General features: G+C 48.1%; 1 protein-coding gene across 1 annotated transcript in view; it reads left to right on the top strand.

Annotated features, from left to right (window-relative positions):
• The window catches only part of LOC119440649 (arylsulfatase B), a 60221-nt gene that overhangs the window by 21182 nt on the left and 12672 nt on the right, over nt 1-26367 (top strand). The window contains exons 5-7 of the mRNA XM_049662998.1: nt 8753-8863; nt 11821-11946; nt 19050-19227. Of these exons, the coding sequence (XP_049518955.1) occupies nt 8753-8863; nt 11821-11946; nt 19050-19227 (415 nt within the window). The remainder of the gene's footprint in view (nt 1-8752; nt 8864-11820; nt 11947-19049; nt 19228-26367) is intronic.

Raw genomic sequence — 26367 nt, 5'->3', positions numbered from 1 at the left:
AATGAGGTCAGCTGCAGTTGGCAGCGTTCTCCTTTTTCAATAAGGGACCCTGTTGTGGTCCAGAGTGTTGGTCGTTTTCTGCGTAGAAGGCGTGGCGGAGGCCTTCTACGTCCTGCAGTTTCTTGCGAGGCCGATCGGCGACATTGAAGAGCGTGGGTGAGATGACTGCTCTTGTGGTGTGCCCTTGTTGGGAGGGTGGTATACTGCAGTCTGGATCTCCCCAATCTTCAGCTCTGCCGTGCGGTGGCTTAGGAAGCTTGAACGTACTTGTACGTCGCTCACCGCAGTTGGTGTTGGCGAGCCCTTCTAGGATTCCTTGGTGGCTGACGTTGTCGAAAGCTCCTTTGATGTCGATTGCTAGGAGGGCATGTTCGCCGCTGCGGGGAACGTTGCTGAGGACTTCTTCCTTGATTGCAGTAAAACGTCTTGTGTGGACAAGCCTGCACGGAAACCAAACATGGTGTCTGGCAGGTGCTTGTTGTCTTCTAAGTGTCCCTGTAGTCTCTTGTGTATGATTTTCTCGTACACCTTGCCGAGGCAGGATGTGAGCGAGATTGGTCAGATTTTCAATTGCCAATTTCTTCCCCGGTTTGGGGATCATGATTATGCGTGCGTGTTTCCACATCGCCGGCACCGTACCTTGTTCCCAGTGTTGGTTGAGAAAGGCCGTGAGCGCGGAGATGGCCTTGTCGCTAAGGTTCTGATCATGGCGTTCGTGATACGGTCCGTGCCCGCCGCTGTGTTACGGGTGGTGGCTGCGATGGCCGCTCTCACCTCGTTTTCTGTGATGGGTTCGTCCAAAAGTGGGTTGGGTTGTCCCATGTATGGTGTTGTACATGGTTGCGTGGGAGCTGGATCTCCATAGCACTTGTTCTTGATGGCGTCGATGAGGTCTTGTTGGCTGCCTGGGTAGGGTGGTAGTAGCCGCTCCAGGGCCTTGTGCCCCTCTCCTTTGGTTTTGGTGGGGTCCAGGATGGCTTTGAGTATGTGCCACGTTTTGGCGGTACCCAGGGTGCCACCGAAGGAGTCGCAGAATCGATACCAGTTCGCCGAGGCGAGTTGCATGGCATATTCTTCTGCTTCCGCTGTTATTTGTGCTATGCGTGTCTTCAGTTTCCTGTTGTACTTCTGTGTTTTCCAACGGCGGGTGAGACCTCGTTTGGCGTCCCACAGGTGTGTAGGTGGGGATCCACTCTGGGGTCTCTTCCGTTCTGGCAATTTCCTTTGTATGGTGTTGTTTCTGTCGACGGAGGTTGTCGCACCAGTCTTCCAGGTTCGTGATTGTGTCTGTGTCCTGTTCTTGGGCTTCCCTAATTTTTCGCCAGTCAGTGATTTTGGCTGTGCCGATCTGCCTGCGTAGGCGTCCGTTTGTAGCGTTATGTTCAGTATGTAGTGATCGCTGCCTAAGTTTTCGAGTGTGTTGAGCCATTCGGCTCGCGTGGTTTGTGTGATGAAGGTGAGGTCGGGAGTGGTGTCGCGTGTTACGCTGTTCCCTTCCCTCGTCGGAGTGTTCGGGTCTGTGATCAGTGTGAGGTGACTCTGTTCCATTAGTGTTTCTAGCTGGAGACCCTTCCAGTCCTGCCTCTGATACCCCTCATAAGCGTGTTCTGAGCGCTGAAATCCCGGATTACCAGAGGGCGGTCTTTGGCAAGGCGGAGAGTGTCCCTGAGAGTTTGTCAATGTTTGCCCGCCTTTGGCTGGGGGGCAGTAGACGTTTAGAACAAAGGCACTCTTTGTCTGATTGGCTTTGTACACGAATTCTAGGAGTACATGTTGTACATCTACGTCGTGTATAGATTTGTGTTGTATAGTGTTATGTTCTTGTCCACGAGTGTGGCTACCTTCCATTTGTCGTCTTGACTTGCGTGGTATTCCTCGTAGCCATGTAGTGTTGGTCGGGTACCGAGCTCTTGTAGGGCTATGACCCCTGGCGGCTTTGAGGATTGAGCGATCAATTGTGTCAGTAGCCCTTTTTTCCTTCGGTACCCACGGCAGTTCCATTGCCAAATTTCTAAGTTTTCTTTGACTTGCTTGTGTGGTCTAGGCATTGTTGGGTGTTGTGGTCGGTGATGTTATGATCGGTGATGGGTTTTGGTGTCGGTTATGTCCTGCCGCAGGTGTGACTTTGCAGAGGTTCTGTCGTAGTGTTTTTCGCAGTTTTATGGAGTGAAGCTGGCCCTTAAGCTTGCTGTCTACAGCGGCTTCCATGTGCTTGATGGCTGCCTCTGTGCGTTGTAGGGCAGTCTGTGTTATTTGTTCCATCTGGGCGCGTGTAGCATCCATGAAGGCTTGCATCTGGGTTTGGATGGCATCGACATTGGTTTTAGGTCAATGATGGCCTGGTGTGGTGCCATCTCTTGTGGTTTTGTGTGAGCTGTATCACTTGTTGTTTGAGTTGTTGTTTTCTTGTGTGAGTGTTTGTATCTGTGCGCGCATGCTCGCGAGTTCCTGTTCGAATTTCGTGGGCGGTGGCGTCTGCGGTTTTTTATACGAGGGGGAGGCTACTGCTGCCCAGCTTACCTCTTGTTCTTTGGTGTTGGTCCTCTTGGGTGAGGCTGCCTTGGTCTTCCGTTGGTTTGCTGGGACCCCTTATCTTTGGGCGCCGCTGTGATGGGTGTACCCTGCTGCTGTTGCTTGGACGTCGACTGAGATCGCCGTCTGGGCGACCGGAAATGAGGCCGGGGCCGCGAACAGGAGCGGGACCTGGACCTCGGGCTGGAACCGGACCGGGATCTGCAGGTCATCGACGACTTCGAGTAGTCGGAGTCGGAGTCTTCCCGCTCGGAGCTGAACCACCGCGGGCGGGGATGTCGTTGGGTTTTGGGGGCGGTCATGGAGGCTGGTTTCCCTCGGGGCGAATGCGCTTTAGTTTATTGTTGCAGTCTTTTGCGGCCGTGAGATGGGCCCCTCCGCACAGGGCGCACTTCGGAACACAAGTGTGACCGGCTTCTGGGTTAGGGTGGTTGCAGGTATTGCACGCGCGAACCGTTGGGTTGGGGCAGACGTCTGGTCGATGTCCGGTGGTTCTGCAGATGGGGCAGAACTGCCTTGTCGGCTGGTAGTCTCGGCAAGGCATCTCCCTCCGTAGAAGTACACAAATCTAGGCACCTGGGGTCCCTCAAAGTGGAGCAGGGCTGTCTGAGATTGACCAAGCATACGGGCCCGCCACGATGCGGACTCCATGTGTGCGGACTCGAAGATTCGCCATAAGCTCTTCTTCGCTGGTGCCTACGTCGATGCCGTGTACGACACCTTTAAGCAGGTCCTCGGGTGTTGATAGATACACCTTCACAGGGTGTGATCGTCCGTGGAACGTGAGGCTCATAATTTTCATGAGGGTGGCCGCCGTACCCTCGTGAGGGGTGCTCACGATGATGATATTCGAGCCGGGTCGCAGGCGGGTGATGAAATCGTCCCCCTTGCAGGTCGGCGCCCCTCCGGTGGCTTGGACGATCGCCCTGGCCACTTGATGGGTCTGTAGTTTTCGAAGTATGAGGCCCGGGGCCGGGCGGATGATGATTTTCATGTCGGTGCGCGGGAGCGGAGGCGCGCGTCGGCGAGGCCTGCTCGCGTCTTCAGAAATGGGTGTTCGGGCTCCACGCTCCTCGCAGGTAGCTGGCGAACTGGATTTCGAGTCGGTGGCTGACGCCTGGGTTTTCGATGCCGCGGTTTGCCCGACTGGGTCCTGCTTACCCGGGGTTTGTTGTTTTTGCAGGCGGCGTTTCCGACGAGCGCGGTTGTTGGCAGCGTAGAAGTGCGCCCCCCCCCCCCCCCACTCCCTCCTACGCTGGCTTCCCGCTTCCTTGCTTGCGCGTGGGAGAGATAAGAGACTGCGGACGAGCGACGAGCGCGGTTGTTGGCAGAGAAGTGCCCCCCCCCCCCCCCCCCCCCTGCTCCCTCCGGCGCTGGCTTTCCGCTTCCTTGCTTGCGCGTGGGAGATTGAGTGCGTTCGCTCTCCGTGATAGCGCGCGTCCCCGCACGCTTCCGCTGGGGCATACGGCGCGCGGCGAAGATTTTATCTATACGGAACCTCACGGCGACGGCGACGCCGACGGCAGAAATCCGGTTGAAGTGTCCATATAATTGCTATCGCAATAAAATTTTAGGACTAACGTTAAGAGACAGGAAGAGAGCGGTGTGGATCAGAGAGCAAACGGGGATAGTCGGTATTATAATTGTCATTAGGAGAAAAAAAATGGAGCTGGGCAGGCCATGTAATGCGTAGGATGGATAACCGGTGGACCATTAGGGTTACAAATGGATACCAAGAGAAGGGAAGCGCAGTCGAGGTCGGCAGAAAACCAGAGAATTTATATATTATCATTATTGATCATATTGAGATTCTTCAGCAGGTTTGTCAAAGAGCAAGGACACCGGCGTCTTGTTTTCGGTCGCCGCGATGGCAAGTAGAGCGTTTGCTGCACCAAGTCCGCCCCATCGTCATAGACTAGCGCATGAGCCATCGCGCCATAGCCGTGGCACACTGCACGGCAGCGTCAGGATCCTGTGAGATGTGTCCAGCTCCTGCTCTTGGCGGCTCATACCCAAATATCCACCGCGGGTATGAGCCACACGCGATTTCTTTCTTAGCTTCCTTCTTCTGTAGCGAGAGCTACATTAGCTGCATTCTCGCCGTTTCGCTGTGGCCGGTGGCCGCACTGCGATCTGAGCCGTTGCCTAGCAACCGCCGCAGCTGGCAGCTAGCGCTGCTCGCCGGGCTTCTGACGTCGTCTGCTCGGGCTACCACGGCGAGGCGACGCGCCACCGCCGCCGCAGTTGTGTTGCAAGCTATAGTCGGATACAACTTTAGAAGACAGCGGCATTTGCCCCTCAAAGGCGGATGCACACGATCCGGCACCAATAGGCCCGCACTTCAGGTGACGTCATGAGCCGGACGGCCGGTGTCCCCGCCGACGGAGAACATGCCTAACATGGCCGCCCTCGCTTCGAACTGGGCCGAGTCGCGTCAGCTCTGTGCGTCTCCCTTCGTCAGAGTGAATTCGAATTGTTTGTGGTGGTCTGTCATGCCGGAAATATTATTGCGAGCTTACGATGCACAATTTGTGCCGCGTGCGTTTATTCTGAGCCCTGAGCAGGCGAAGAAAGATTGCAGCGAACATCGGTGACGCTGCGCTGCGCTTCGTGTGGAAACAGGATCCCGCGGCGACATACCGCTGTCCGTCCGTCCGTCCGTCCGTCCGTCCGTCTGTCTGTGTGGCCGCCTACGTCTTGGTGCTCTCATGGTCGTAACGTTACCTTGGTATTTACCAAAATTGGCATTGTATCAGAAAATGGTATGACGAACTTAAATGATAGGTCATGACGTGGGTGTCATAACGTGTGTCATATATGTCATGAAACAGCCGCCGACATCTTGGCGCTCTCATGGCCGTTTTGTCAACTTGGTAGGCACCAAAATTGGCACAGTATGACAAGAGTGGATGTCGACCATAAATTATAATTCATGGCATGAATTTCATGACATGCGTGTCATATAAGTCATGAAACAGCCGCCTAAAATGACAATGACCCAGCGAACAGACATTAACACTCAAAAACCACTGGAATGGGTTCGGGCGTGGGTACTAAGTGAAGCAAACACTCAAGAATGATGGTAGAAGTCATAGTCATGAGCATGACTCAGCAAGAATGACAATGACTCAGCGAAAACACATTACCACTCAAAACCACTGTAATGGGTTCGGACGTGGGTACTAAGTGAAGGAAACACTAAAGGGTGGTGTTAGAAGTCATAGTCATCAGTATGACTCAGCAAAAATGACAATGACTCACCGAAAAAATGATTAACACTCATAAACCACTGGAATGGGTTCGGACGTGGGTCCTGGCGGAATGGATCGCGGCAGTGTTAGTGAAGGAAACAGAAAAGGATAATGGTAGAAGTCATATTTATGGGAATGACTCAACAAAAATTACAATGACTCAACAAAAAAGATTAATACTGAACAACCACTCAAATAGTTTCGGACGTGGACACTAAGGGAATGAAACACTAAATGACTGTGGTCGAAGTCGTAGTCATGAGCACGACTAAGGCTTTCGCTTCAAGGTCTCTTAGGTATAGCTAAAGGGACTCCTGAGGACTCATGACATAAAATTCATGACATGCGTATTATGTAGGTCATGAAAGAGCCGCCTACGTCTTGGTGCTCTCATGGTCGTTTCGTTACCTTGATAGGCTCCGTGAACACTGCTTCGCAAAACGTCGATTCTGACAGGGCGTCGTATCTGCCGGCTTTTTCTTTCCTTTATTCCTTCCTTTTGTCCCTGGCTCATACCTACATATCCCTGGCTCATATCCTCATATCCCTGGCTCATACCCGCATATCCAATTGGGGTATGCGCCACATGTGATTTTAATATTGGTAATCATGACGCAACTGACGAGCATGTGATGCTATTGATGTGATGACCTATGAGTCATGCTAGTCATCCCTTTTGGCACCTGTGCTAAGGCACAACTGGCAGGAAACCGCCATGCACATGGATCCAAACCCCCACGCACATGGAGCCGAAATGCTGATGACAGTTTTTTTTTTTTTTTACTCGCGGACACGATCCTGCATGGGGGAACTAGTCCTTAACAGCTTCGCTGGAAAAACTGGTTTCTGGCAAGGTAATATGGAAATCTAAGGTCCCGTCTCTCGGTGTATTATTGCGACAGCAAATGTATGGACAGTCCAGGCGCATTTCTGCCGCCGTTGCTGTGAGGTTCCGAATAAAGTCCCCGGGCGATAAAATCGTCGCCACGCGCCGTATATGCTCTATGTGCGAGTGAAAGCGTGCGAGAGTAAGCCAGCGACATCGGCGCAATCTCGCGCACGCTGGGCGGGAAGCTTGAAAGAAGCGCGCCGTCTTTCAGTCGCGCGCATCTCCGGAGGGAGGAGAGGCAGGGGAGGGGGCGCGTTCTACTCAGCGCCGCCCGAGCAACCACGTGCGCCCGCTGTGCCGCAAGGCTCCTCAAGGCTCCGGGAGAGGGCAGGGAGGGGTGAGGCCGCCTTCTGTATCTTGAAAACCATCTGCTGCGGGGGCTCAGTCCTCCCTACGCTGTGTTTTCGCGGCTTAGTTCGCGTTGATGCGAGCGGCGGGACGAAGGTCAATTCGTTTATGTTTATTTGTGCACGCGTGACACCGTGCTTGTTAATTTAGTTAGCATGCCTATGTGTGCAAGTTTATACGGCCGATAAAACTACTATTCTTACTTCGTATCGCTTTCGCCTAGTCAATTGCCATTGCAATCAATGCTTCAAACGGCGACTTTTTATCTTTAAGAGCATTAATCTGATATTCTTGAATTGCAAAGTAGCACTGACTCACTATGCACCTACCGTGGAAATTTAAGTTTTCCTTGAAAAAATTGGCGCAGTTTCACCCGAAATGCGAAGCATCAATTGCGGTAGCAACTTGGTAGAGAGCTATACGGAGTAAGGATAGTACTTTTATCAGCTGTATAAACATGGACATGCAGCAACACCAGCAACGCGCAGAACTGTTGTCGACGCCGTCGCCGTTTTGCCCGCGTTCGCGCCGAACGCGCGCGGCGTTGGTGACTGTTGCCAGGGCCTGTGGGGGCGGCTTGGAGGTTTTCGACAAGATCAGAACGGGAAACTCGTCGAGCAGCGTCGGAAGTCTTTACCACATTCTCGCCTCGCAACGTTTTTATATAAATACACATTTGGTGCCACAGCAAAACGTCGCCTCCCCTTCCTATCCCTCCCGTCCCTCCACGGCCTTTCGCGCGACGGAAGAAGTCGCGTTTGCTCTCTCTCTCTCTCTCTCTCTCTCTCTATATATATATATATATATATATATATATATATATATATATATATGGCGATAAAGGAGGAAAGAGACGCTTAATTCTGCAGCCCTTCAGGGAGCACGGCGCAGAACGCGCGTTTGTTCTCCGACGTGCGTTCGCTCCTCGTGAAAGCGCGCGTCCCTCGCGCCCTTTCACTCGCACATACAGCGTCCGACGCGCGGCGACGATTTCATCTGCGTTGACGTCATACGGAACCTCATGGCGACGGCGACGGCGACGACGACGGCTGAAATCCTCTTTGAGTGTCCATATAATTGCTATCGCAATAATATTAAGGGCCCCATGTCGCAGAAAAATCCGACGTCGGCGTGGGCTCGCCGGCGTCGTTGGCGGAAATAATCATCCCGAACCACCCCGACCGCGCAGACCCTTGCGCGACGCAGTTTCCTGGTGAACAAAATTGAATTCCTCAAAGTCAAATCCGTGAGAAAAATCGTAAAGTACGACTTAACCGCAAGCTACAGACGTGATAGCGTCGGATTGTAATTTGAATATACGAGTTTAAATATACGAATTTGAATATACATAATGATCACAGGTCATAATGATTCGGCACGGATGGATAAGGCGCTAAACAGCGATAACGGCTTATAACGATCGGAACGTCATCAGGGCACCTTGCCCTGCCGTCCGCAGCAATTTGTCTCGCCGCAGCGCCATCGTTCATACTGGTAGGAACAAGTTTCAAAACATTGATGATGGCACCGGGCTGCGTGGAGTTGAGCATGTGGCACAATGCTTACGCATACTTAGACAACTCCTAGAGGAGTTGTCTAAGTAGGAGTTGTCTAAGTAAGTTGACTAGCTGAACTTTCTGTCACTTTGTGAATCATTTTATTTACAATCATATTCACCTGGAGTAGCACGCTAGACGTGCGCCTAGCTTCATCTATCTCTTTCTCTGTGTAGTGGAGCATCGGCTACTACAAGACAAGCCTGACGCCGACATGCCGGGGCTTCGACAGTTTTTACGGCTACTACAATGGGGAAGAGGACTACTACACGCACAGCATAACTCACGTACGTGGACCTGTGCATGTGGCGTGTGTTCCATCGCAATGCACTTTCACTTGTATTTCAAGTAATACGGACACGTGATTTGACGTAACACCTCTACTGACATGCATGCTAATAATTTCCAATGGAAAATAAAACAAACTCGCATCAAATGATATCGGCAACCCATTCGAAAACGTTACGCACAATGCTGCGGATTTTTTGTCGCAAATATTATCCTGCGGTCTAATATACACATTAGGGCAACGCGACTGTGCGCTAAAACAAGGGATGATAAGCGAGGTGCACGACGCGAGCGCTCGTGCCTCCTGCCTCTGCATTTGATGCTCGTAAGCAACTTCAGGCGTGTTCAGGGAAAGACACAGCCCGCGGGAGTGTAGTTACGGATCTCAAGTTAAGAAGTGACCTACAAAGCAGCCAGCGAAAGGGGGCGTGGGTGCCTGAAGTGATGAAGTGACCAGCTGTTCAAGACTACGAATGAGCGACTTAAGAAATACATTTGATACACCACTGTTGCAGTAGCTTTTGTTTCATTTTAGTTATTTAATCATGCAGCAGGTCACATTTGTATCAAGCAGAATTAAGTGGAATACAATGGTCACAAACAATAACAGCAAGCGATTCTATATACAGTGAAATATGCTTTTACCTAATTCTGAATTCTGTAAAGCAAACACTGAAGCAGTGAGGCTCAACGCAAAATGAATGAGTTTTAATTGCTTGACTTTGATTACGTGCGTTGCATAATAACGAAATAGCAAGTAACGCATATTTTATAAAATACAACAGAGAGAAAACTGCAATATTGAAGAAAATTCTTAAGCGGTGGAGAAATTTTCAAGAAAGTGAAGTATATAATCTGTATTGAATATGTCACAGGGCAATGGGATACAGCGGGATATCACTTCTGGGAAGGAGTGTTTAAGGAATTAGTATGTGCAAAAATTGGAATTATTCTTTAAGGATGATAGTGTCTATAAGTCCCGTTGACGATACTGAAAGTATCGAAATATTTCGAAATACTATTCCACAAGTTATATAGCATTTTTTCTGGCTAGGTTCCTGCGAAATTCTGAAGACGGTATATTATTTGCTTTCATTAGAGCACTTGGAGAATCATAATGGCATTAATGGGCATAGAATATAACTGTAAGTCTCATTTTTTTCAAGCTTGTACATTTGTCGGTTTTAGAAAAAGGGTCCCACACAAAGCAAGCATATCTTAGCTGCGGTCGTATGATAGTGTTATACGCAAGCTGTTTAGTAGAACAAGGAAACAAGGACAATGTTTCAGCTTGTGTTGAATTAATCCTATTTTGGGACGTGCAGAAGTGCGTATATGCGATCAACATGAGATTATCAACTCATCACACCGAGGCACTTAAAAGTTTCGGTGTAGGTTTCTGTAGAGTTAATATAAATTGAATAGCCATACTGAAGGGGGCTGTTCTTTGTTCGTAAACCACACTAAGACAGTCTTTGTTTTCTGATTTAGCTTCACTTTGCAGTAATAGAACCTCTTCGACACACCGTTAACACTTTCATTTAAAATCATTTGATAATTTCTACAGGTAACCAGTTTGTACAATGAATAATCATCTGCAAACAAGCCAATAAAAGCAATACTGACGCTCTCATGCACACATTTACTCAAGTCGATATTATAAAAACAAAAATGGTACAATCAGACTCGCTTGCAGGGCACCAGATTTCACAGGTACACGATCAGAGTATTGACCTTCAGCATCAACAAGCTGTGTCACCAAATCCAGATAGGAGCAGACGGAGATGTCTGGAAGTCCAATATTGCTTAGCTTATCAAGAAACATTAGTAAATTAGTCAATTTTACCACTTTTCTTGGTGATAAACGCGAAGGAATGTAGACTAGAAATAAAGTGAGTTGTCGTAGATAAGCATTTCGAAATCCAAGTTGAAAGGCTGAAAGCACCTTGCGCTCCTGAAAGTATTCTCAGATTCAGTTTGAAATTATATGTGCTAAAGGTTTGCATGACGTGCAGGCGAGTGAAAGTGGTGCAGTTAAAAGCTTACGATCACCTTTTTTTCAACAACTTGTATGACTCTGGCTGACAACCAGGTTTCATGAAAGAACAAGGCCACTTGAGAGTGACGAACGAAACGCAATAAGAAGTAACCATGCAAGTGATTCCGCACAACGGTAAAGGAAGGCGTTAGGTATGTCATCTGGACCATAGGTCGCATTTGGCTTAAGGTTTAGCAGCATATCAAAAACACCTTCGTTAGTTATCAGTTCAGGATTCACGTCATCCACGCTTTTTGTAGGTGCAAACTGTTGTGCCTCAGGTGTTTGAAAGACGGCATCAAAGTACACAATAAATGCGGCAGCTATTTTATGTCTGCCCTAAACACTCTTTAATCCAGTTTGATGTCGTCAATGATTTTACGTTCATTTGATTTAAGATAGCTCCGGAACATTCCAGAATCAGTTTTTATAAGCCCTGAAAGTGTATTAGAGTAATATTGTTGTCTACTGATTCGAATATCATGTGCAAGTGTTTGTTTCAGTTAAATGAACATTCAAGAATTAGTACTTCTTTATTCCTGCAACGTTTAACTTTGAGTACCTGGTGAACTTTGTCTAGGGTGATCAATGGTATTTTTCGAGCCATAACCTTATTCTAATTTTGAACGAAATTAGTCATGCAGTATTGAAAAGTAGATTTAACGTTTTCTCACACTAGTTAACTTCATGAAACCAGCCTGCACACTAACATATGCATTTTCATTCCGTAATAATTTCGAATGTGAACCCAGTCAAATAAAAAAAAAAACGTGTAAAAACAAGTACATTTTATCCCCTTCAATGCACCTTATGCTAGGACCTGTTTAAGATTTTTTTTTTGCCAAGCGTCATCGACGACGCTTTATTACAAGAGTGGAAATCACTGTTTGTTACAAGAATTACACAAATTTGTTATAGGAAAACCACACGGGTCTCGACTTCTGGCTCAACACGGAACCATTGTTCGCCGAAAATGGATCATATTCCACGACATTGTACACAGAAAGAGCGCAGTACCTCATCCGAAACAGGAATAAGTCAAAGGTGAGCCAATGTCATCTCATGGTAATCTCGCAAGATGCAAGGAATATTAAGAACGGAAAAACGAAAAAAAAAAACATTATGGCGCACAGCTGTGAACATGCAACGGCCGCTTTATATATAACCGGCCAGAATACCAGAACCTGATAGAAAAAAAATGCCAGGCCGGCGCGGCACACGCGGCACAGTCACAGCGTAAGCTAGACTGGCGTTTCGACAGTACTACCGAATAATTTGAGTGAATGCGTCAGGAACGCGCTTGGGACGCCGTCGCGCGTGCAAGCCGACGCGTTCCATCGCCGATGGCTAGCGCCGTTCGGCCCAGCCAAGCAGCCGACAATGCAACTACGGCTGTCACAATTCACTCCCATTGCAACGCACCCAATCTGGCGCAATCAACGTGATCCCGAGCGTCCATCGGTATGCTAGCGCCATCTAATTAAGGTGGCAGTAAAATTTACATTGTCTGAGAGGTTGCGTTTGCCGGCTCCTTAACTAGATGGAGCCACCATACCGGCGGAGGCTTGGGACCGCGTTGTTTGCGTTCCGCGTCTGAATCGCATCTCGTCGTCTGCGCCGGCGCGCCTGCATAGGGCGCGTTTATAGTACATTTTCCCGCTCTCTGATAGCAAGTGCTTGCGTGGCACCTAGACGAAAAAAAAGCGTTTTAAGAATACTACAGTGCATTGTAATCGTGCATTCAAGTTGACGTAGACGCCTTTAAAAATTATTTTCTCACTCTAATGCCGCAAGTAAGCGATGAGACGAAAGAAAATTTGGAAATACCGATCTCGCTGCATGGAAGAGGTTAAGAAAGCTATTAATGATCTCAATCCTGGGAATTACCCGGGCCCAGATGGGCTTACAGCATCGTTGTATAAGGTTCTAAAGGAAAAAGTAGCTGTACTCTTAGTGTCACTCTTTAACGAGGCTTTCAATATGTCGGTACTTCCACCATCATATCTTACGTCAAACACTGTTCTTATACCTAAGGTTAAAGACAAGAATAAGCTCATGCAAGTTACTTCGTATAGACCGATATCACTTACAAACATAGACTACAAAATATTCATGGAAATTCTTGTCAAGAGGCTGCAAACTGTAATACAAGAATTAGTCGGCGAACATCAAACTTGTGGCATAAAAAGTCCATCAATAGTTACAAATATACATATAGCCTGTTCCGTTCTGGAGTGTTGGGATGCTAATTATGACAGCATCGCAATGCTACAGCTAGATCTGGAAAAAGCGTTTGATAGAGTACTTCACGATATACTGTAGGCTATATTACAACATTTGAACGTTGGATCCGTTTTAAGAGAGGATGTCACCATGGCGCATAGAGGTTGCACGACGCGTTTGATAGTACATAAGGTGGTGGGAGCGCGCATCAGAGTGGAACGCTCGGTACGTCAGGGATGCCCTCTGTCGCCATTGGTTTTTTCCATGTACATTGAATCTTTTTGTTTGAGCATAATCAATAGCTCCACTATACGAGGATTCCGTCTCCGTGCAGCGGAAGTACGTCTGCTTGCATATACAGACGACATAGCACTATTTTGTGATGATCATGAAAGCATCATTAATGCCGTGAAAGTTGTTAAAGATTTCTGTGGGGTTAGTGGCAGCGCAATCAACTGGGGAAAGTGCTTGGGATTTTGGCATGGATACTGGCCAACGACCCCAAATATTTTCTGCAATGTAAGGTGGGATACGACTCCAGCACCCTATTTAGGAGTGCCGTTGGAAAATTGCAAGGACAGTGAGCCTTTGTGGCGGCGGAAAGTTGTCGAAGTGCGCTAAAAGGCTGATAACCTTAAGTGCTTTTACTGGTCATTTTTTGCGAGAGCAACGATGTGTAATTTGTTTTTGACAGGCAAACTTTGGTATATAATGCAAGTAATTCATTGTTCACGCGTGAATGTGCAAAAGTTGCATAGAGTTCTTGCCGTTTTCATTTGCGGATCTACGTGGGAGCGCACACGGCGAGCCAACCTATTTCGACGTGTGCGCTACGGAGGATTGACTATGTCGCACCTCTACATAAGACAGCTAGTTAACCGATTCATGCTTTTTCGCAGACCCCTTTTTACGAACTGTTTGTCAAGTTAGACTAGGAAGAGCATTGCCAAACTTTGTAGTCGCGTCCGAAAGTATGCCGGGAGGCCTGGGTGGATCCCTAAAAGAGGTCTACCTGTCATGTATTTTCTTGCAGGCTCGTTTTTCATTGGACTATCTTTGGATTGTGTCGCGGAAAAAACTATACGAAGATCTGTGTGACATTGTCTTACCAGTTCCTCTGTATAGATCACAATATTGTGCCGGACCATGGGCAAACGTTCCTAAACGAGTGAAAAGCATGAGTGTACCAGGAGGAGTTAAAACATTTTGTCTTCAAATTGCATACAAATCAGTGGCGTAGCCGGAAATATTGTTCGGGGGGGGGGCTCACGTTGCAGCGCGGCCTCCTTCTTATAGAATTTGTCGAGGGATCAAATACGTGAATAATATCTGCATCGCCACTGTCATTGCATATTAGATGCTGCGCACGAATTATTGAACGCTACGCACTGTCCAGTAAAATATATATTTTTTCATACAAGAATATATTCGTATGTCCCAAAAATAGTGACAGAAATAACTGATATCAATTCTTCCGCGCTTTTTTGTCCATTTAATAAAGAAAATATCACACGAACTTTAGAACTATATCAGTTCGAAACCAGCATATCAGTGCGTGCAGCTGATATGAAAAACGTAAAGGCCATGAAATGAATAAGTTGAGGACAAATATTTTGATGAATCTTTGTCATTCAAGAACCTCGTTTACATTTTTGCACATATGCAACGGCCTGGAAAAAAACTCAATGACGCTGTCCCTCGTTGCAATAGACTGCGCAGGAGCAGCTGTTACCGGTCGTGTATTGTAATTAGACCGAGATTATAGTCGCAACAGTGAGTGCATATAAAAAGCAGGAGTTCCGCAAAATATACACTATAAATGCGAAGATAGAATGGAATATATAAATGCGAAGATACAACTTCATAAAGTGCAAAAAAGTGCTACTGGAAGCAGTTCACTGCTTGTGTGTACAACACCTCGCAACAAGATATTTAAATGCACGTATAAGTATCCAATAAATCGACGTATTTAAGCAAACGCCACTCTATATAATGCGTCAAACAAGACAAATAAATATGTTGCGCAGTCACAGATAGTAAACTTTACGCATAAAAATACAGACGATCCAGGTACGAACTAAACTATGATCGCAGCAATCGTGATATGTACTTGGGCCATGTGGCGGTCGCGACCGCACCATATGGGTAGAATAATAGTGGAATAATGCCGAAATCGGTACGAAAATGTGCAATTTAACTGCCTGAAAAGCGGCAACCAATATTCTGCATCCAAAATTGAAGAAGGGTATTGTTTCGGTTCAAAAAAGAAGTAAAAGCAGGTAGCTAAAAAGGAAAGAAAAGGCCAAACGAAAGCCACAGATGATGCGGCAAGTTGAACTACTCAATATCCGAGTGTGTTTGTTGGGAAACTCCGCGTGGGCAGGGCTTTCAATGAGAAAGGTCGGTCAAAGTTGGTTATTCATGCCCCGTTTTTGTATTCTCGTGATAATTTTGATCATGATGCTAATTATTAGAATAAACAGCGAAAATTTCTGCGGTTTTAAAAGTTAATGAACAGTCATACGTTTTTATAATTACGAGTTTATGGACCTGATAGGAACAGCTTTTTACTTGCATTAACTTTTGCTGCTTCGCTATCTAAAGGACAAACTTCACTCGTCGGGGAAGTTTAGCGAAGTGGTCAATGACTTCGGACACGTTGAGGCTGACGTCTTTGTGGGTGTATAGAAGCGCCAGCCTAACCACGCGTTCCTCAGACATTGTAGAGCACAAGTATTTTTTTAGTAATCTCATGTTAAAAATATTCTCTCTGCGCTGGCAGTGGTCACTGGAAGGGTGACTAGAATCTGCAGCAGTTGGTACACATTTACATAGAACCTGCAGTCACAATGAGAGAGGGCATCTATTCCGGTTCTCAAACCTAAAGACACTCCTTCGATATCGTTGGCATCCTTGTTTAGGTACCTTGCACAAACAGTAAGCTGTTCGATTCCAGCAATATCCGCCATTTCGTGAGCAAGTATAGAGAAGCAGCCTGCAGCGTTTACTTTTGAATCTAGGCTTTCTTTGATAATTTCACCACAAATTTCTATAATTTGGTATTGTACATCTTGGCTTAAATACGAGGCATTACTGGAACAACTTTCCAAATGGTTCCTCAGATATGTATTTCCACAATCAGCTCGCACGCGAAGAAGCGCCGTGAAAATACCAGTATTTTCAGCGGGGGCTTTGCTTAAATCTATAGGACCACTGTCCTTATGGCTACGGAGAGCCAGACCTTGTCACCAGCAAAAAAGAACTGCCTCAATAGTAGGCCATTAACTTTCTCCTGTTTTCCTTATTTTACTATGTCTGCCCTGATCCAACTGATTGATCACATTGGGTGCGCTTCCTGAAAATGGTAGGAGAAAATTATCAGTTCCAGCTGACAGTCACGGTGATATTTAGTATTTTCGTGTGTGTGGAAGATTGCGAGCGCGTGCTTACATTTCTGCAACGGCTTGGACACAAGGGCTCCAGTGCGTGCATGTTGGCCCAAGTGTATAAGAACATTAAACCCATAAAGTTCCAGAATTGAAAATATAAAGCACGCCTTTGGAAATGTCAGTGCACTAGTCGCGTCAAAAGTTTAAGACAACTTTATACCCATAAAGTCTCGGAATTAAAATCCATGCGCGCCGTAGATTCCGCGGCCGCTGCGAGATGCCCCAACGCGCCCGATAGTTATCGAAAAGCCCTTGAAAGTTTGTGCTCAGATAGGTCTCCCTGCGTTATGTGACTCCAGGTGCAAGGGTGTTGCCACGAAATCCAGCCCGAGTTCGCAATGTTCGTGCCGAAATGTCTTTTCGAACGTGAAAAAAGACAATGTAGGCAAATACAGAATGATTCACAGCGCCGGTGGTTGTTTTGGTCGGCGGTGCTTGCCAGCACGAAAAAGTTGCGGGGGGGGGGGGGGGGGCTGAAGTTCCATCAGCCTCCCCCCCCCTGGCTACGCCCCTGATACAAATACATTAGATGTGAAGACTTATTTGGAAGAAAATGGATTTTTTGTACCTTGGGGGACTCACTGTTTCATTTGCAGCAAGCCAGAAACGATCGAGCATGTCTTCCTAGATGGTTGGGAAGCATTTTTCTTCTGGGACATCTTACAACGTATTCTCAGGGAAGACCTACTTGTGAACTCTTTCGGCATACGATTTTTGCCAGTTGAACATGAGGATGGTATTCCATTTGACCTCATTATGCTCTTGGACCTCCACAGCATTTGGCGATCTAGGATGGCAGTGCGGAACGCTGACATAGACGCGAAATCTATACGGCTATATTTCAAGGAAAGCATTAATATAATTATTACTGTGTACCAGTTTCAAACCCCAGAGCCTGAATGGCTCCCAACAGTTGAATCATTGTTAAACATGCCCGAATATTAACGGGGTAGCGCAAAGCTAGTTCCGGGAGTCTGTTCCCTCGAATGTATGTTTTTGTATAATTGTGCTGTTCAATGTGGCAATAAAGAAAAAAAAATGTCACAGTTTCGGCCTAAGGGCGAAGCAATGATTGCGATAGCAACACAGCAATGTCATTCGATGTAAGGTGAGCGGCTTTGGTAGCAATATGAATTGTAGTAAACATGAGCTGATTAAGTAAGCAGGTGTGCTGCGGCGTAAGTAGACCGACATGAAGAGAGGCTCGATGACCACGAGAAGGCGCGTGTGAAACGGTGGTGTTGATGAGAAGCGCTTCCCGTGGGTAGCGCGTGCGAAGGGACACATCTGTAGCGCTGCACTGCCGATCCGGGCAGCATTGCATGTGTAGCGTGCGTTGGAAAATGTGACCCGACTATTACTAACTGAATGAACAAGCGTAGTGTGAGCGCGCACAAACAAACACGAATAGATCACACTGAATGACTGCAGACGACTGTCAAAACGCTGGCAGCAAGCATACGCCGCTGCGGGCGAAGGTACGTGCGGTCTATCGCTTCAACGGAAACTGAGCGGCGAATGCACGGCGCATAAAGGTCAGAGCCGTGTGGAGATAAGAGACGGTGCGGACGAGCGACGAGCGCGGTTGATGGCGGATTAGAAGTGCGCCCCCCCCCCCCCCCCCCCCCCGCTCTTTCCGGCGCTGGCTTCCTGCTTCCTTGCTTGCGCGTGGGAGATTGAGTGCGTTCGCTCTCCGTAATAGCGCGCGTCCCCGCACGCTTCCGCTCGGGCATACGGCGCGCGGCGAAGATTTTATCTATAGGGAACCTCACGGCGACGGCGACGCCGACGGCAGAAATTCGGTTGAAGTGTCCATATAATTGCTATCGCAATAAAATGCTTGCGTGGCTCAGTGGTAGAGCATCTGCCTCCCACGCAGCGGGCCTGGGTTCGATCCCGCGGGAGAGCAGCTACTTCTTTTCGCATGCAATAGCGGCTACGGGGCCGCGGCGGCGGCGGCATTATCGCGACCCGAAACGGCTATTAGAAAGCCCATGACAGCTTATGCTGTAAAACATCATTTTTGATTAGCACGTATTTTTTTGTGCCTGCTTTAACGTATTTATCACAAAATCAACCTGACAAATTTTCATCTGTCGAGGTAACGATGGCGCTCGTTGGTCTTTGTTACGATTATTAAAGCGGCTTTATCACAGCCAGAGAGAAGACCCCTAAAAATAATTTTGCCTCTACAATTCTTTTACTGATTCACCGGCGCAATGACTTTGACAGGTGCACGTTGCTGTTCGTATTTCATTTTAATAAGTTCCATTTATGCATGACTTTATCAGGATGAAGCCTCACTTAATGCTTATCTGTTCAACCCTTCTTGTTCTTGTGTCCCTGTTCACTACCTATTTATTAGTGTTTGAGTTACCAGTTGGCCCGAGGAAAACGTGTTGCATTTAAACAACTAATAAGCCACTGATACTTAGATCTAAGCACCTCATGCATCCTCGGAGTTGTAGCCACTGATGTGTCAAATGCGCCTTCAAAAACTTAACACTGTTGTTGTTCCTTCCACAGCCGTTCTTTCTCATGCTAAGTCACCAGTCACCGCACGGCGCTGGAGAGCCTGAACCATTTCAGGCACCGCAGGAGAATGTGGACAAGTTTCCCTACATTGGAGAAAAGAACAGGACAATCTACGCAGGTGAGGCACTCCACAGTTAGAAGTTATGTTGTTCGTAACCTAAACCTTATCATTCGATATGTTGGCTTTGTTGAGACGTCCATCTATCATCATCAATATTACAAGGACAACCACTTCTGTTTGCCTGATTCTTGTTTCATAAGGTCCACGTGAGCGTTAGATGTGGCAGATAGTTCTTCATCGCTTCGGCTTGCGGGCAGCGCGCAGGACGCTCGATATCGTGACTTCTGCAGAAAACACACCGTCACGCTGTGGTCATCCTCAGAGTGATTCGGCCTCAGCATTTTTTCTGAGTCGTTGTAGAAATACTCCACTCGCATGGCATTCTATTCGGTTTGATTTGGAACGATTTTATTAAAAAATGAAAAAAAAAGAAGAGCACCGATTGCCTTAAGCATTTGAAACTTCTTGGTTTTCCAACTATTTGTGTGACCGCGCAGTAATGAGCTGAGGAACGGTTCTTCAAGTGCAACATTGTCAGCGGAGCCACTAGACCGTCCTCAATATTGGATCCAAATTGACTCCGGTCGTCAGGTGTAAATGAGCCGCCTCGCCGATGCTCGTGACGCTCGGGTAATCACTCGTCTCCTCTCCTGTAAAACACTACCTTGAGACAAATCAGACTGAAAGCCTCTGCCATGTCCGCCAGCGCAGCCGAGGACACTCGCGGTACGCGTTCGTCGCCGTCGCTTATATGATATGACGGAAGACAGTGCCACGTCTCGTGCCATTTTGAGTTGCGTGTTTGCTCAATACGTGCGCTCTACGACTCTACCCGCTGTGCCTCGTCGGTGGCAATTGCGTTCAGCCGTTGAGCATGAGGTGGCGCGCTTCCTTCGCGGCTGCGGCGACCACACTGAGATGGATGCGAAACGCAAAATGGTTGTGTACTGAGATTTAGTGCATCATAAAGCCCAGCTGTTCAAACCCAATGAATCGATACACGTATTCTATTGACAAATGCCTAATTAGACTTTAGTCAACCTCTAGTACCTTATGCCTAGAAGTAACTTTAGAGCGGAAGCTCTACTACGTCATGTCTCGAAAGATCATTCATCGCGTCGCAATGACCTTGAGCCGCCGGAGCACAAGTGTGGCAGATGTGGCGTCACGCCACGTGATCCGCTGCGGAGAGGCGTCGCAGATGCGCTCGCTCGGAGCCTCGCCGCTGCGGTACTACGTGACTAGGCGAGGGTTTAACGGGTGCTTCACTGGCGCTTGGTCGCTCAGTCTCGCCATGTATAGCACGTCGGCTGGGCCGTCTGTGCGTGCGTTTCAGAGCAAGTGACAGGCTGTATCCAATCCTCCAGTATATATAGCTAGACGGCAGGCTGCGAAATCTCAAAGGCAAAACTGGCTGCTGAAACACCGAAGCAAAGGGAGGCGAGATCAGCACGTTACAGAGAAGCTTACCAAGCGCGGAAGCGTGCATTGATGAAACACTGTGTGCATAGTGGTCAAGCTTCCAGGTAGCCTTCACGGAAGTATCCATTTATAGATCCGTAACACTCGTCTAGAACCAGAAGAGCAACTGAAAAATATTGCTATAATTGATTTATTAGCACGACATCATTGTAATGAATAAATTTCAAACAGTTATTGACCGCTTTATATCAGCCTTTTAAAGAAATCAAGCCGCCTACCAAGACGAAAATAGAATTGCGAAATTACGGTTTTTGTCTGAAAATAGTATAAAACAACGAGTGAAAATATAGGGTTGTTCATTTTGAAGTTTTAGAGAATTTTTAGAGATTGCCTGTGGCAGGTAACATAATTCTGATCACTGAGGTGAGTTATTCGATGAGGCGGACATTAGTAGAACTAGAAATGGAAACACATATTCAAGTAATTAACTAAAATTCACTAATGAACTTCTTAGTTAATTACTTTACGACACATATTGCAATTTGCGAATTATAGCTGGTGAGCTTATCAGGCGTATCCACTTGGAGTGAGTTTTCAGAATGGCACCAGTTTGGAGATTTGTGCCATCAAACTCGCCGTCAGAATGCACTGTTCCACTTACCTTTTTACCAAAATGCTGTTTTATACACTGAAGCACAAAAGTAGCTGGAAGGCCCGCGTATTTTGTCCCGCACTTTGGGAAATAATATCTCGAAACTGGTGTCACCCTGGAAATTCATTTCAAGTGGATGCGTCTTGCAAACTCACCAGCTACAATTCGTAAAGTGAAATGTGTGTCGTAAATTAATTTACCTAAGAAGTTCATTAGTCAATTTTAGTTAATCAGCTGAATATGTGTTTTGATTTCTCGTGCTACTAATGTCCGCCTCTTCCAATAACCCAGCTCAACGATAAGAATTATGATACCTGCCACAGGCGATCTTTAAAAACTCCGTAAAGGTTAATTTTGGACACCCGGTATATTTTGTCTGAAGGCAACGTGAATTTTAATATAGACATTTGATTAAAATACTTCGCTTGGGGGGTTCCGGGCTATTCGTTGACGAGCCGTACCATTTTTTTGACGTTATGTCAGCACGTTCGCGAATTCGTTTTGTCACTCTAGTGTAACCACAAGAAATCCACAAGGATTTTTTCTGGCTTCAGCGCAAGACACGCGCACAAGAGCGTAATAATACTCACCATCGCGTGCAGACAAGCAACTTGCACACACGCGCGCGAAAGACATTGTCTCCTCCAGTCAGGAAACGCAACGCTATGGCAGTATAGCTCCGTTTATATGAACCCAATAAAGCAAAATCCAGTCGGCTTGTCGAGCCAAAATCATGTCATTCGGTTCATGTAAACGCTTTGTCAGCCTGCCTGCAAGGGGTACCTAACCTGGTTTGTAAGTTTGATGTAAAGTTGGTGAGGTCAGGCTTGGGTCATTTCGACTTCTGACTCGATCCGCTCTCGTAGAGCTTGTTTAAAACCGAAGCATGAGGAGCAAGTTGAAGAAAGGGGGATTTAAGTGTCGAAGGGTGTCACACACCCCGTGAACGAGGCGCGAACGCGGGGCCAAATTCCAAAGCTTCCTAAAATAACCCCACGAAAGCAAGGACAATAAATAAGGGGCCCTCTGGTGCGCAGCGAACGCCGGTTGTGGTCCAAAGACTGAGTCAGAGACCAGAGTTGTCAAAACACAGCAAAATATATTCTTCAAATAAGCTTCGGCTTTTTATACATGTCTCATTGTACCTTACAGCGTAATAAATGATGCTCGCGTACGTTCAAGAATGTACACCATTCTTCACGTCGATCATGCAAGCTAATTACGCAAGGTTCGGCCGACAACATACACCACAGATATAATCAGCGACAACTTTCGAGAAATTTTCGATGTATGTAGCTGCATCGTGCGCCGAGCGTTAACTTCAACAGTTGTTAGCTGGTGAAAAACGGCGACCGGAAGAAGGCTAAACAATTACGCATGTCGATATAAAAATCTATCATACCGCGTCGCGTTTACTATGCCACTTGCTTTCTCTCCTATTTTAGTTGGCTTTTCTTTTTTTCTATTTTTACTTATCGCCTGTGGCGTGTAACCATGCCGCGTATTTTCAACAACATTTTGGAAGATCTGGCAATTAGCTACCCAAGAAATTGAAATTTTCAGGTTGCTAAAAAAGCGAATTCTCTGCTAAATTTTAATTTTGTTTAGGGTATATGTTACACTGCAAAATTGTCACTTGTGCTTAGTACGAATCTTAAGGGTAGCGCTATTTACGAGATATCCGTGTTTAAAATGTGCAGTGAAAAAATGCACAGGCGTTTCAGTTAGGTTCCCAAAAAGTGTCTCTTAGCCATTTAAAATCGGTTCAATAAAAAAAATTACTGCGGCTAACCCTGGATATGCGAAGCGAAAGCCTGGTTAAGTCTTGGTTTCACTTTAACCTTTGATTTAGCTGTAAATAGTATACTTACGTATATACTCATCGTTAAGCCAGGTATAAATTACAAGCCAAGTCCAAGCGTTTTGCGAGCCGAACGGCTCGCTCTTCCTCACTCTCCAACGCGCGCTTGGCATTCTGGGAATTCTCCAGTGAAGCAGCTCGCCGGGCGATATCCGCGGGATGGTCGGACGCCGCTTGCCGACGACGGCTCAAAGCCTCCCGCCTCCAATGCGGAGTCCATGGATAGTGAGATTACGCTGCCGAAGCCGTCGGGCCATGATTCTTTCGAGACTATGGAGGCGCGCCTCAGCGCAAAAATGGAGCTCCTGATCGGCACCGCGATGGCCCAGATGCTCGCGAAAGTTGATGAGCTGATCACAAGTAAAGTTAATCAAGCTGTCGCTGCGCAACTCCGCACGCTGCGCAAAGCGGGTCCCCTTAAGGACGTATCCGGCCGCCCCTCCAAATTTTCGCGTCGTATTGTAGACATTGAAGATGACGAAGACTGCACCCTGGCAGGCCTAGATGCCAAAAGTCTGGTCCTGCCTACTGGCTCTGGGGCAGCTCCACTCACTCTTAACGCCCAACCTAACCATGGCGGGAACCCCTAAAGTTAGGCGTTCTGCCCCCTCCAAATCGGCGTCTCCCATCATCATAACCCAGTGGAACTGTCGGGGCCTCCGCTCTCGCACCAAGAGAGCGGACCTCCGACTTTTCCTCTCAACCTTCGAGCATCTGCCCGCGGTGGTTGCCCTCCAAGAGCCAGGGAAGGGCGCCACCCTTACGAACTATTCGACGTTCCAGCAGGACCCCTCGTCTTGTCTCTGCGTTCATCGAAATTACACAGCTAACAAGGTCGATCTTGACCTCCAAACCGACTATTCCTACGTAATGGTGACTCTCCTCCCGCTCCGCAAACAGGACCCATCCATTCACATCCTCAATGTATACTGCTCTCCAAAACTCCAAAACGTCTCATTCGCGGACCTCTTCAGTCGTGCGCTGAGAGTTGCGGGCCAGGACCCCCTCCTGATTGTGGGCGACTTCAACGCCCCCAGTCGGGTCTGGGGGTACCGCCGTGAAGAGAAGCGTGGCTGCAAGTTGGCGGAGCTTATGTCCACGCTGGGCCTCACTCTTCACACTGACCCTGTCCACCCAACTCGGATTGGCAACTCCGTGACCAGGGACACCTGTCCGGATTTGACCTTCACACGCAACATTCAGTTCGCCGACTGGGTCAATACTGAGGAAACCCTCGGTAGCGACCATTGTCTCATCAACACAACCATTCGCACACGCCCCATGGCACGACCCTTCAAACAAGCCCACATCCCAGATTGGACGAAATTCAGACAAAATTGGCAGGACACTGTTCCCATACACACGCACGGCTACCAGGCCTGGTCCCAGCAATTGGTTTCTAGCTTGCGTTCTACGGAAACACACATCAAACTCTCAGAGGCGGTCTCGGATGTGGATAACCACCTCCTCCACCTTTGGGAAGCCCTGCACAGCCTCGTCCGCCGATGGCGCCATCAGAAACACAATAGGCAACTAAAATCTCGCATAGCAGAGCTTACCCAGAAGGCGGCAGAGTATGCGGCCCAGCTCGCCGACTCGAACTGGGTTAGCCGCTGCAATACGGCTGCGCGACAAATGTCCAGCCGAAACACATGGCGTCTCTTTCGCGCCCTCATTGACCCCACACAAACCCGCACTGAAACGCAGAAACACTTGCAGCGCGCCATCCACGGCTTTGCTGGTAACACAACTCAGCTAGCACACATGCTCAGGGATCAATACCTGTGCACTACCCAGGATACCCGAGGGACGGCATACTCATATGCAGGCTCTGAGAATGCCGAGCTGGATCAACCTTTCCAGCTCCATGACCTGAAGGCAGCCCTGGCCAAAATGAAACGTGGCACTGCACCCGGACGGGACAAAATTACAGTCAAGCTCCTGGCAAACCTACCAGACTCGACTTACAATTCACTGTTGGCATACTTCAATTCTATCTGGCTGGGAGAAGTGCCCATTCCTATCGATTGGAAGACAGCACTTGTTACCTTTATTCCTAAACCTGGCAAAGCCGTAAATCCGGACAGCCTCCGCCCCATCTCTCTCACCTCTTGTGTGGGCAAGTTAATGGAGACGATGGTGCGGGACCGGTTGTCTACTTTCATGGAAGACCATAACACATTTGCGGACACCATGTTCGGGTTTCGCCCCCACAGATCCGCACAGGATGTTCTCCTCCAACTTAATCGGGAAGTCCTAGACCCCATCGAATGCCCCCATAACGACAAGGTGGTTCTGGCCTTGGACCTTAAGGGAGCATTCGACAACGTCACTCATGAAATCATCCTAATTCATCTCTCTCAAACCAACTGCGGGCGTAACGCTTTTCAGTACGTCTTACAATTTCTAACACAGAGATACGCATACTTGCACATACAGGACACCGAACATGGCCCGTACACTCTAGGGTCCAGAGGTACACCACAGGGCGCTGTCCTCTCCCCCCTATTGTTCAATCTGGCCATGAAGAACTTGCCTGCCCAGCTGGAGGCTGTCCCGGGGGTGCAACACGCACTCTACGCGGACGACATCACCATCTGGGCCACGCAAGGCTCTTTGGGAGACATGCAGGCCAACCTGCAGCAAGCGGCGACCATAGTGGACCGATGTGCTCACGCTTGTGGCCTCCAATGTTCCCCCCAAAAGTCTGAATTCGTGCGTCTCCGCCCCTCACCCAAATGCACGTCCAAAATTGCTCTCTCTCTCTAGAGTATGGTCGAATCCCTGAACAACACGAAATTAGAGTCCTCGGACTTTTCATCAACCAACACCGCCGGTCCGACACAACACTAGGGAACCTGCGGAAGGTGGGGGACCAGGTGGGCCGCATGGTCCGCCGGGTTTCCAACAAGCGCGGGGGTCTCAGATGCAAAGATGCCTTGCGGCTGGCTAATGCATTTGTGACTAGTCGAATCTTGTATTCGACTCCATACCTCCATCTCCGCAAGCATGAGGAGGACGCCCTTGAGGTCATCCTCCGAAAGATGATTAAGCGGGCCCTTGATCTCCCGGTCAGCACCTCTAACCAGCGCCTTCTGGGCCTGGGGATGGTGAATACGTATCGGGAGCTCAAGGAAGCTCATCTTACCAACCAAATCACACGTCTTTCTCAGACACTGTCGGGTCGCCGCCTCCTTGCCCGACTACACCTCCAACCTCTCAGACAGATGGAAGAGCGCGTACGTACGCCACAAGAATGGCG

Source organism: Dermacentor silvarum, chromosome 2 (assembly GCF_013339745.2).
Source record: "Dermacentor silvarum isolate Dsil-2018 chromosome 2, BIME_Dsil_1.4, whole genome shotgun sequence".
Classification (NCBI taxonomy): domain Eukaryota; kingdom Metazoa; phylum Arthropoda; class Arachnida; order Ixodida; family Ixodidae; genus Dermacentor; species Dermacentor silvarum.
This window is presented reverse-complemented; position numbering and strand designations above follow the sequence as displayed.